The sequence below is a fragment of the Oncorhynchus tshawytscha genome, linkage group LG07, assembly GCF_018296145.1.
Source record: "Oncorhynchus tshawytscha isolate Ot180627B linkage group LG07, Otsh_v2.0, whole genome shotgun sequence".
Classification (NCBI taxonomy): domain Eukaryota; kingdom Metazoa; phylum Chordata; class Actinopteri; order Salmoniformes; family Salmonidae; genus Oncorhynchus; species Oncorhynchus tshawytscha.
The window spans coordinates 22,489,035-22,501,476 of record NC_056435.1 but is presented as its reverse complement, the minus strand read 5'-3'; the positions used below and the strand labels follow the sequence as shown (position 1 = coordinate 22,501,476).

Here is a 12,442-nt window from a genome sequence, read left to right as displayed (position 1 = left end):
GTGCCATCTTGCTTGAGGATGGTTTGATGCCATCGTTGATACCGCTTGGCCAACTTGGCCTTGGTTTGTTTTGTTGATTGGGTTTGTTGTCCTTAACAGTGCTTAAATCCTCCAAATCCAGTGACATGTTTCTTTGAGCTCGTAAGTATCTCTCGTCAATGACTCATTCAAGCTCTTCAATGGATTCTGAATCATCCAGCTTGTTTGCAGGCAGACTAAAACAAAAATAAAACAACGGATGTATCTTTCCAGACCTGTACAGGCCGTGGGTAGATACACCCCAAAAACCATTTAAACGGTTGTGTACTCACTTGTGCCTATTTTTCCTGTATTTCCTGCAAACAATTAACCGAGGGAGAGAAGAGCGTGAAGAGCGTGAGAGATGGAGAGAGGTTAAAGAAGGATTTTTAAGCCTTGAGATTATTGAGACATGGATTGTGTTTGTGTGCCATTCAGAGGGTGAATGGGCAAGACAAAAAATGGAAGTGCTTTTGAATGGGGTATGATAGTAGGTGCCAGGTGCACCGGTTTGTGTCACTGCCTTCCGCGTGGTGCAGCGGTCTAAGGCTCTGCATCGCAGTGCTAGAGGCGTCACTACAGAGAGTGAAATGTAATAGTGTAATCCTGAGATTGTTGGAGAAAAATTGCTTATAAAATCTGAAACCTGTCTTTACATTCCAGCCCAAATCAACCGCCCGGACTAATGCCAACGCCCAGCCCGCCCCAGTCTCAGCTACAGCCCCTGCTGCTGTGAACGGAGCCGACACTGAGAGAGGCAGGGAGCTAACACTGGCCGTGGGATGGTGGAGCGATGGGTGTAGTGAATTATGGGTGACACAAATGACCTTAAAGGAGCAATCAACAGTTGAAACAATAAAAAAGTGTTCTCACCACTGTTTCAGTAAAAAGCTGAGGGATGAGGCTGGAGAAATTTAACCACTCTCAAATTCATAGATCGAGCTATCGATGCAAGGACTGACCATCCATGATATGGAATTATAGTTTTAAAAATGGATGTAACAGCTGCAGATTGCCTCTTTAATAAGCAATGAAAGAGTCTAAGACAGTTGCATGGTACATGACTTCCTTCCAAAAATGTTATGTTCGTATGACGTCCTAATATTGGCATATGTTAGGAATATCGGAAGCACAATGTGTCTGGAATGGTTCCCAATGTTCGCGTGACCTCCCGGTCAAATAAACATGTTTGATATTTCTTTGTCCCTGATTTAACAAAACCTCTTTCTCTTCTACTTTATTTGCTCCAGGGGGAGAAGGTGCGGATGCTGAAGGGCCAGAAGGCAGAGAAGGCTGTGATCAGAGTGGAGGTCACCAAACTACTAGAACTGAAGAAACGGCTATCCCTGGCCGAGGGAAAGAAAGCACGACCCAACCCCAGCTAATACTGCTCAGGCTGTAAGGAACAGAGTAGACGTTGAGAGAGCCAGGGAGCTAACACTCGCTGTTGCAGAACAGGTAAGATGAGGGGTACGGGTGTAGCAAATTAGGGGTGGAACAATTAAATTATGAAATAATTGTCCCCTAAGCCAGTTGTATACTTCATGATTTTCTCCAGAAATGTCTTGTTAGTATGATATTCGGGACATCTTCAGAATATAAATATGAAAGGACATGCTCCCAATGTTAAACCTCCTGATCAAATATCAAAACATTATATTTATTTTGTCACAGATGCGCCATTACATAAATCCCAGACATTTTATGATGACATCTTTAAATGGTAAATTCTCATCTTATACCTTATCTTATACCTTAACATTAGAACTCTCTTGAGTGTCTAGTAATGTGAAAGGTAATGCAACCATAGGATTTCAAAGCATGTCAGTGTGTCCATCTATTGGCTTGAGTTAATAATGTACTAGTTTAGCAATGACTACTGTCTATCTGGTATTGATGACCCGGGTTCACATGATACGTCCAAGAACGTCAAACAGCTACACCCAGCTAACTAACCCAGCTAGCTTCTACACCTGACCACGCAGCGAGCTTGGCACCTTGTGCGGACCAAGTAAAGGGGCCTTTTTAGTTATTAATTTACTATTTTGTAATCACGACAGTCTAGCTGGTTATGATGAAAGTGTCTTGCTAGTCAATGATTTACTAGTTGATAATGCTGACTCTCTGTGTCCAACCTCTTCTCTACTCTGTTTATGTGCCAGTTATGTAATGGTTTAATAGCTGGTAATGACGACCGAGTCCTTATAGCATTATATTGTATCTCTATCATGTATCTCTATCACCTCTTCTCTGCTTTTCTCTGTTCTGGGTCAGGGGGAAAAGGTGGTAGTTAATGATTTAGCCTGCTAGTTGTTAATGACAACTGTGTCATATTAAGGGGACTGTGTCATGTTAGGGGGAATAGATGTTATTTATATATATATATTTTGTTTAACTTTATTTAACTAGGCAAGACAGTTAAGAACAAATTCTTATTTACAATGACGGCCAAACCTGGACGATGCTGGGCCAATTGTGCGCCGCCCTATGGGACTCCCAATCACGGCCGGATGTGATACAGCCTGGATGTTAGGTAATGATTCACTAGTTGTCAACAACGACTAGGTCTAATACAACCTATTCTCTGGTCTGTCTCTGATTCAGAGGGAGAAGGTGAGGACCCTAAAAGGCCAGAAGTCAGAGAAGGCTGTGATCGGAGCAGAGATCACCAAACTACTGGAACTGAAGGAACAGTTTGTAATGGATCTCGTTCTCCTCTTCTGAGGAGGAGTAGCGAGAAGGATCGGAGGACCAATGCGCAGCGTGGTAAGTGTCCATAATGTTTAATCAAAATGAACACTGAAATACAAAATAAACGTGAATCAACGACACAAACGAAACAGTCCCGTGTGGCACAAACACTGACACGGAAAATAAACACCCACAACTCAAAAGTGAAACCAGGCTACCTAAGTATGATTCTCAATCAGGGACAACGATTGACAGCAGCCTCTGATTGAGAACCATACTTGGCCGAACACAGAAATCCCAAATTATAGAAAAACGAACATAGACAACCCACCCAACTCACACCCTGACCATACTAAAACAAAGATATAATAACAGAACTAAGGTCAGAACATGACACAGTTAGACTTGGCTGAGGGAAAGAACCCTGAACCTGCCCCTAAGAAAGACAAGAAGTGAGAGAAGGAAGACAGACAGAAGCAGGAAAATAAGAGTAGAGGGAAGTAAGATTTCAATAATTACCTTAATGGAGAATAGGATCAAGAAATATGAGAATAACTTCTGTAAGACAAGTCTATGACTGGATGAAAGACAATGTGATGTGGGCTATGAGGAAAATGGGGGAATTGAAAAGGTGTTGGGTTTAAGGACAGATCAGTAAGCAAAGACAGGGATATTGAAAACTGTTACAGCATATTCTGACATCAGAATAGTTCTACATGTCTGTTCTCAAAGTAGAAGGTTCTAGTAGCCTGGTAGAAACCAGCCTGATAGCTGCTGGCATTCACCATTCTGTTTTACTGCGCAACATCCATCGTGAAGTGAAATAAAATGGTGAAGGCAACGATCGTGCTGATTCCACCAGGCTAAGGTCCTAGAATCTAGTGTCATTATGCAGAAATCAGAACAGGTCCGTGTGTGATCAATGTCAGGTTTGGGTAGATGTTTAAAAATATAATACTATTGTTATATTATAAAAAAAACATTTTTTAATATTCCCCTTACCAATTTATTCAATCAAATAAATAGCATGGCTAAAAGTAAAAAAAATGTTTTTTAAGCATTCATTTGGACCTTAATATTTACGAATCTCACTTTTCTCTCTCTCGTCAACTGACCGGAGTACGTTCAAATAAGCATTTCAAGACACTGAAATTGTTTTAAGGATTTATTAGAAAATGTGAGCATATAATAAAGTAAATACAATATAATGTTTCATGTAACAACAGAAATAAAATACATGGATGTTAGTTTCCTCTAATTCAACCACCAATCGATACATATTTTTTAATAATAACATGACAAGTTAATATGGGTACAGTAAAGGGTGTATATATTACAGTATAACTAGGTATAATACATGGTTATATCAAATATATAGGTGAATCAGGGTAGCTCTACATTGTAAATATTACTACCTCCAAATTCAGTCAATTTGATAGAAAAAGATCAGCGTAGAAAGAAGAATAACTGGGTCCTAGGTGTAGAACTATCCATACACACTAAAGCTGCAGCGGGTTATACGAAAGTAGAAATTGAAAAACTACCAATCATCATTCTCACATACTCACACTGCACTGAGTACTGACAAACTTTCCTGAGCTCCATATTTCCTCATAAACTATGCAAGAAATATTATCTCTGCTCGCCTCTGTTCAGCCTGTAGGATTAATCTTAGATTTTAGAGGTTGGCAGATAAGGGATAGCCTGGGATCCAAACTGATTTAGCTATGTTTCATTGTTGTTTCATTGGGGAACAATGGTACGCAAAGCATTCAGTCTGATTTAACCAGGCTAGATAAAGGATAGGGTGACAATGAAATGCACTCTCCGCGTTTCCGTTCCATACTCTACTGTCATACTAGGGATGAGCCCAACTATGTTTTTTAGAATCAATTCATTGATGGTTGCGAAGGCAGATTAGTCAATAAAACTCCTAGCAATGGTAAATATCACCTTTATGTGATTAGTCAATTCCATAATGTTGGAGTCAATGCCAACACCCTTGATCAATTAATCCAATAATAAAACTCATCCCTAGTTCATACAAATCCCTTCACTAGGCTGAATGATCTAAACCATGCCCAATCAGTCTCATTCATTATGGCATGTAACAGAAAATGTAATTGTGTGTTTGTTGATGAACAAGCCCAAGTTGGTCTTCCGTTTGGTGCCTAATGAACACGACCCATGGAATGCTTCTGATGGGTGTTGGTTAACAACTTTCATAGATAGAAGCTTCCAACCAATTCCTTCATTTTGGAAACGACGCTGGTTCCCTCAATCACTCAATTGAATCTAACTCATCATCCCCTACTTCATACTGAACACTTCACTAGGTTGGATAAGCGAAAAACGCCGTAATCAGGATCGAGCTCATCATGGCAAAAACGTTTTAAAGCGTTTTGCAACAGAAAACCTCTATCAGCGTTTCTTATTGGATGAGTCCAGGTAGACCCACCTTCTCTTTCCATTTGATTCCTAATGAACAAGTCCCATGCAATGCTTGCGATGGGTGTTAACTGTTGATGCTTCCGATCAATTTCTTAATTTTGGAATCGATGCCCTCAATCAATTCATTGACTCTAACTAATCCGTACAGTACTTCAAACTGAGCGCTTCAGTAGACTGAATGAGCTACACAATCGTACAATGCTTGTGATGGGCACTAATTGCTACCCATCTAGTTCAAATGTGCTTCCTAAAATCCAGCCCTACATAAATACAGTACACTAACGTCTCAACAGAGGCATTGCATGATCCACCTGCCATTTAAACCGTTTCCTCCATTTCCTTTACATGCTGTCTATCTCTCTCTCTACATTTGCCGCAATGCTGCAGTTCCTTCTCTCCATGGTTTTCCTTTGACTTGCTCTTTCATCTTTCTTTCTAACTTTCCTTCTTTCTCTCTCTCTCATACAGTTTTGAAGAAACTTATAATTTAAGTTTCTTCTCGAAACACGTACGTATCTTTTGGTTTCTTTCTAACCATCATCTAGAAATGCATTTCATGGTCACCCCAATGTTCACCCTTCACCGCGAACCTGCTATTCCAAATGTTTATGCCTTGTGTTACTTCTGTCAACCTGCTACCTCTCATCCCGCTCTTCTCCTTGCTTTTCTTCCTTCACTTCTTGGTGTTAACTAGTCTCTCTATCAGGGCTCTGCGTGTCCTCTGCACCTCCTCTCCCAGTCTGTCTATCTCCGCTTTTAACCTCTCGTTCTGGTCCGTCAGCTCCTGCACCTTCCTCTCGTTCTCCTGCTCCCTCTCTCTCCTGCTCTTCTTCGCAGAAGAGGAAGAGGAGGATGAGCGCGAACCGGTGGAAGGGAAGGACAGAGAGTTGCCTCTCTTGCGTTTGCCCAGCCGAGACAATGAGAAAGCGGTGCTAGTAAGAGAGGAGACAGGAGAGGAAGGAGGAGAGCAGTTGAGAGAGGGGGAAGGAGAGGCGGCGGAGGAGGAGCAGGAGGGTGAGTCGGGGACACATGGGTGTTCATCCTCCTCGCTAGTGGAGGGAGACCCAGGCTGTTGGACATTGTTGGAATGATGATGATGGTAGTTACTGTCCACCATGCCCAACCCTCCCTCACTCAGCAGCTCAAAGAACTCTGGGGGTAACAGGTCCCCTCCTCCCGAACCTCCCTCTCCATCTCTCCCTCCCTCTCTGTCCCTAGGCCTCTCCGTCCTCTCCTCAGCTGGATTCAGACACAAGGCGGTGGAGGAGGGGGGCGGATGGGTAGGAGGCTCCTCCGGAATTGTGACCCTCTGGACACCCTCTCCTCCGCCCCATGCCTGCCCTCCAACCCCCACCCCCACCCCGTCCGTCAGCCATGTCAGGGAACAGCTCTCCAGGACATCCAGGAACTCTGTCTCTTTCTATGAAGAGAGATATAGAGAGGAGAAAGAAGAGAGGGAAGGAAGAGTGAAAGAAAGAAGAGAATAAAAAAATAGAGGAGCAGTTATGTCAAAGACCCTTCTTACATCAGCGCTCTTGAAAGAGTTGCATCATGAAGAAGAGAAGACGAAGAAGAGAAGATTAAACAAAATTTTGGGATAACCAACAACCGATAGAAAAACAAAACACAATCAGTCATCGATCACTTTGTTCATAAATCAATCAATATTTAAAAAAAATTATAATTCTAATCCCAACTGACCTCTGAGCAGGGAGGGGCGCGAGTCAGCTTGGCCCCACCCGTGTCTGATCCCAGTATATCCTGCAGGTCTTCATACCACGCCTCCAACTCTGCACCACACAACGGCCCCACACCAGGGGGGTACGGAGGGGGCAGGTGAAGCCACTCGGTAGTCATCTCTGTCACTCAGTCGCACAGATAGTCTTTCACAGCCACACGCTGGTACACACTGGACCTGGAATGGTGGTGGAGAAAGGAGGAGCCGGTTTTAAAATAATGTTGAGACAGGAGGGTTTGGTTTTAGAATGATGAAATAATTATTTAATATAGCATCTTTAGTGTGAACCGTTATGGGGTTTCTATACAGTAGGCTAGACATCGGGATCGACATATTACCAAGAAAGCTGTATGTGAAAGAGCTGTGCAATAGAACTGGCTACGTTAGCATGTTGTTTGTAATTATCAATTGTTGAAGAAAAATATACAATCGAACAAAGTACCGGTATTATAATTTCTATATTTAGTGAAAAAAATCCACTTCATTGAAATTGTAAAATAGTGACACTCTTTGGACAAATGGCTGTACTGCATGAATCAATTGATGATAGGATTCTATAGCCAAAAACATGAGATGTAGTGATGACTACATTTCAGACATTATCAAGTTAAAATCTAGAAAATAAATGCATTGATATAATATAAATATGAGGAGGTTAACTTGACAGCCATAGACAAAACATCCACTCAGTAAAAACAACACAGAAATCTAAAGAATTAATGGGGAAATGCAAATCACCTTTTGAAAGTCTCTTATAATCAAGTCTGGCAATTGGTTGTTGGTGATAATTTGTCCCAACAAGTCTAGAAAGAAAGAATTCATGACATTAATTATTGGCAATTATTGTAACAATTACATAATACAGTGTGATGAGATGGTAGAATTTGCTTAAAGGAACATAATTGTATAACAGCATCCATAGAGATGTCTCCTCAAATTAAAGCTGATGCAGTCAACTTGATAAAACAACCTGCTGACAATACATTCATAAAAATGTTGAATAGGCCAATACAAATGATTTTCTATAAAGAAAACGAATGCAATAATTTGACAAACTATTGTACTGGCTTCACGTGTTCTGATTATATTTTTTTTTAGGGAAAATCACAACAAAATCAGGTCATTGATTTGCCTCATGTAAACAAAGACTCCGTAAGTGTTCTAGGGCGCCCTCTGTCTGTCAAGGTCCACAATTATATTTCTATCAAAACATCCTTCCTTGAGTTCGATTTACACTAGCTCATGAAAAAGAAAATATATAATTGAAATCCAATTTTCCGAGTAGAAAATATTTGGTCTAAAAATACAGTTTTATCCTTAATATTGAATAGTTAACGGTACTTTGAAACCACTTGCTCAACACAGGAAATACATGGCTGTCTGACCACAACAGACATCGAGCAAAGAAAGTCGTTATTGTGGTCAGAGAAACTGGATTTAAAGTACCTTTAACTCTGCCACAATCAATAAATGCAGCCTAATTCTTGACGAATACTTTTATGATCAGTATCTACTTATTCTTGAATGTATTGTTTGACGAATACATTTCAGAAAAGTGACATTTATGCAACTGTAGGCTGTTTTTTTCTCGGATGTGGTCTCAGCTCGCTCTCCATCCATCCAGCCAAGCCAAGGCATTACGTCATGGAATCAAAGTACGGGACGAGTGAAACAAAAGCAAGGGTGAAAACTGACACCTCCAATGGGTACAGAATACTGGGATGGGAACACAAAGCTGTTCTATTCTATTCTACAGGAAACTAAATGAACTCAAAATAGCAAGATGTGCGACCTTATTCTTCTCGACCTTATTCTTCTTTGTCAATGCAGATAAGTGTTTGTTTTATTTAATTGGCTATTAACATAACACAGCCTTTATACTATCTGGATACATGACAACCTATACATTTATCAAACAAATACTTTGTCTTTGATAACAGTAGTCTACATAAGTTAATAAAACCGAAACAAAAGTTTGCAAAACGTTATGTACGCGTTTGACAGCTCAGCTGTCACTGATAGCAAACTTTGGTAGAGAGATAAAGCTCGTGGTAGAGAGAACGCAACTTGGGGTCAAAGTCAAATAAGCAGATAAATGCCTCCCTGAATCTTGAATAAAAATATAACAACTGTCAATTATAATTGAACTAGAGCAACTGCTCTCCTATAACAGACATGGGAAAGTTGCCAAAACATGCACATTCCTATTTCTAAAGGAAAGCCGGAGACGATCAGCTGCCAAATTAAAATTAGAACTCTTGTAGAAGGCATTCAACAACTCTTAAAAACTGTAGACAATAAAATAAAATCCACTTACCCTTTTTCTTTTATTATTTCGCTTTCTTGACTGTCTTGGGTTCGGAGTATGTATATATTTTAGTTGAGATTGGTGATAGCTCATGTTAACCATTGTTCGGCTTAGTATAGTGAATGTGATTTTTGGAAACTCCCGGTGGTGTTTATATAAGGTGAGCCAACCGAACTTAATGTGGAGATTTTTTTTTTTACACAACCAAACCCCATTAGCTGACGATGAAATTACTGACATCCAGATGGTCCAATCATAATCTACGCGCTAAAATATTTTGCTTGGTGACATCCAATGCGTAATTATCTTCTACAGTGAAGGCGGGCTTTAAAATGCCTTGCTAGTTGTCTCCATCGTAGTTTATGTGACCTGAAGATGTGATGCAGTCATAAGACGGCCAGGACGAATTTGGGGCGTATGGGAGTCACATGAAAGGAATGATGCAATGCTTGGCAACAAATTTCTAGTCAGTGATAAGACCGGGAGAACCAGAACATGTTTTATTTAAGTCTCTCTCTGGCTCTAACAATTTTTTTTTTCAAATACACTTATGCAAGAATATTTTAGAATGTCTAAGCAAAGTTTTTCTTACACATATTACACTAGAGGCTATTTGTAATTTCTGTTCAGTTATATAGGCTAGTGAAAAGAATAAAGAAAGCAAGTCCGCTTGGAATAATGGCTTATTTTCTATGTAAATCCAATAATTGTGTGGTTTTTATTTTCCATTTTTGATATAGGCTTGATCTCACAATTCTCTGGTAGCTCTATTGTGTCTTTATTTTTGGGGACCGATTGTTTTCTTTATGCGCGTGAGGGCCACATTGTACAGTAGGCCTTTAATCAAGTCTGTGTGTGTCATGTTATGTGAAATGCTTTGAAGTTCGACTGCTATCCCCCAACTGTAGCCCTGTCTGTGTAAATAGTGCTATTTCTCAAGAGTAGGCTAGTATAGCCTGCTGCAACAATTGAACTTCAACATATTTTTTTTCCTCAAATGAAACAACGCAATATAGCCCATTTATTGCAATAAGTGACAGCCTATAATAATTAATTGTTTCTTTTCTTTTCTTTTCTTTTATTGCACGTTTATTCTAAAGGAACATCATGTCATTCGGATATTCATTTCAGAAATATAATTTATTGGAGTGCCTGTGCGCGCTATCAAAGCAACATCACCACGCTCCGATTCAACATGTCGAAAGCCAGTTTCTAAATTGGGCGTTCCCAAAAACTCCTCTACCGCATCGTTTCGAGGATGATCGTGAACAGGCTACAACTGTACAAGATAAAAGATAAGACACATTTTTATTAAGGTTAACCGTTTAAAGCCAACATTCTCATTCTAATAAACAATCGCTCACTTCTTATTCTATTTCATGTGCCATTTCGTCTTTGGACACTTCACGTCGAAAAATATTCAAACTCCGAAGGACAGATAAAGTGTTTAAATCCATGTTTATCAGCCTAGCAACAGCAAGCCTAGCAACAGCGCCAAGTGGGATGAGACGCGTCGCGTGCGTGAGTAGCGAATAGAAAGCTCCACGCGCTGTCTCCAGGAGCAGGGTTAAAGCGCGCGAGGAGCCTTGGTTACCACGTCACGACTTGAGGGGCTGTTGCTGAGTAGTTGAGCGGAATACTTTCTCCGTCTAATGTTTATTGAGTCCCGTCGTGTCGTGTGTATTGTATTCATTAGTGGGATAAAGGACACAGGGTTGTTGGCACAGGCTGGGTTTTTGTTACGACCGTCTAGGGTGGAATGGGCAGGGAGGCAACAGTGTTTATAAAAGCAAAACACAAGTTTAGACTACACCACAATGTTATTCCCTTCATTTATCTAAATTGTTAGTTCGATAATTATAATAAAATAAATACTACATGTAATTCTCATAATCATAGGCCTAATAACAATTCAATAATAATGTAGTAATACTAACATTCCTGCTAAGGGTGCTTTACAAACCAGATAACAATTAAACAAAACTGTGAAATGTTATTCACAAGAGAATCAAAAGGTGGGAGGCATTAGAGAAATCAATAAACTACAAAATTGCACTAATAAACATTATGAGCTTTTTCGTTTGAATATCTGGTATTTTGTCGCCTAGTGTGTTTATTTTCCAAGAGGATTTCTTAAGCTACATGAATGTGTCATTAGCCTCTGCCAAGTCCTTTCTTATTATACCTCAGTGGCCGAAAGGTTTTCAGGGGAATGGAAAGGGAAAGTGGGATACCTAGTCAGTTGTCCAACTGAATGTATTCAACTGAAATGTGTCTTCTGTATTTAACCCAATCCCTCTGAATCAGAGGTGCGGGGGGCTGCCTTAATCGACATCTACGTCTTCGGCGCCCGGGGAACAGTGGGTTAACTGCCTTGCTCAGAGGCAGAATAACAGATTTTTAACTTGTCAGCTCGGGGATTCGATCCAGCAACCTTCCGGTTACTGGCCCAAAGCTCTACCATTAACAAGGTGACACCACTGAGGTGTAATAATGCCACGTTCAAGTGCTAGTCGGAACTAGGAAACTGAAATGTCCGACTTGCTAACTGGTTAAACGCAGCACGTGTATAACTACAACAATTTAGCAATTTCAGAGTTTCCTATTTCCGACTAGTACACAAACATAGCATAAGAATGGGGAGACACCTATAGAGCCCCACAGTGGAGATGTCATAATACCCATAAAATCTAGCGGGCAAACAGAAATGGTGCCAATAGTTTGTCCACCGTACATTTTTCTAAAGGGTATTTTAGAAAGACTTAAAATAAGGGCTGTGTTTCGTGTAGGCTCACCCCGGCGTGAAGTTTTAAGCATGTAAATCTCTCTTGGACAAGGTGACTTTTATCAGTATATTCGGCTGTATATACTCTCAGATTCGAAAATGCTGATAAGCATCAAAGTCGAAATCATGCAAGACTACAAATCCCTGCAAGCTCCTGCACGTCATCTCTAGCTGACACCTTTGCTAACAGGCATTGAGTCAATTTAAAACTTGCACAAGACAGGTAACAGAATTGTCAATTGAAAGAAATGCAGCCATTTTATGAATTACTAAATGTAGCTAACAGTAGTTAATAATCCAGAGATTTTAACCTTTGCCTCGATTCGGCAGTCTCATCCAAATCACCATGACATTTGTAATTTTTTATGACAACCAAATTAGCAGCTAATTAGCATTTCATTTTTGGGGTTTAATACAGGCGAATATATTGATGAAAGTCCCCTTGTCCTAA

At 40.3% G+C, this 12,442-nt stretch overlaps 1 protein-coding gene across 1 annotated transcript; it reads right to left on the bottom strand.

The window, feature by feature from the left end:
- Nucleotides 1-3,861: 3,861 nt before the first annotated feature.
- ddit3 (DNA-damage-inducible transcript 3) lies at nucleotides 3,862-9,352 on the bottom strand. Its single transcript, XM_024426419.2, has 4 exons — nucleotides 9,216-9,352; nucleotides 7,637-7,701; nucleotides 6,862-7,075; nucleotides 3,862-6,580 (listed from the first exon to the last, which is right to left on the bottom strand). Exons 3-4 carry the CDS (start codon nucleotides 7,015-7,017, stop codon nucleotides 5,834-5,836), a joined length of 903 nt encoding a protein of 300 aa, XP_024282187.1. The 5' UTR covers nucleotides 7,018-7,075; nucleotides 7,637-7,701; nucleotides 9,216-9,352; the 3' UTR covers nucleotides 3,862-5,833.
- Between the last annotated feature and the right edge of the window lie 3,090 nt (nucleotides 9,353-12,442).

What these genes read in the sequence shown, in the direction of transcription:
- ddit3 (XM_024426419.2), bottom strand. Translation starts at nt 7,017, where the DNA reads ATGACTACCGAGTGGCTTCACCTGCCCCCTCCGTACCCCCCTGGTGTG. An exon ending in GCGCCCCTCCCTGCTCAGAG is followed by an intron (nt 6,581 to 6,861) that starts GTCAGTTGGGAT and finishes CTCTCTTCATAG; the next exon opens with AAAGAGACAGAGTTCCTGGA.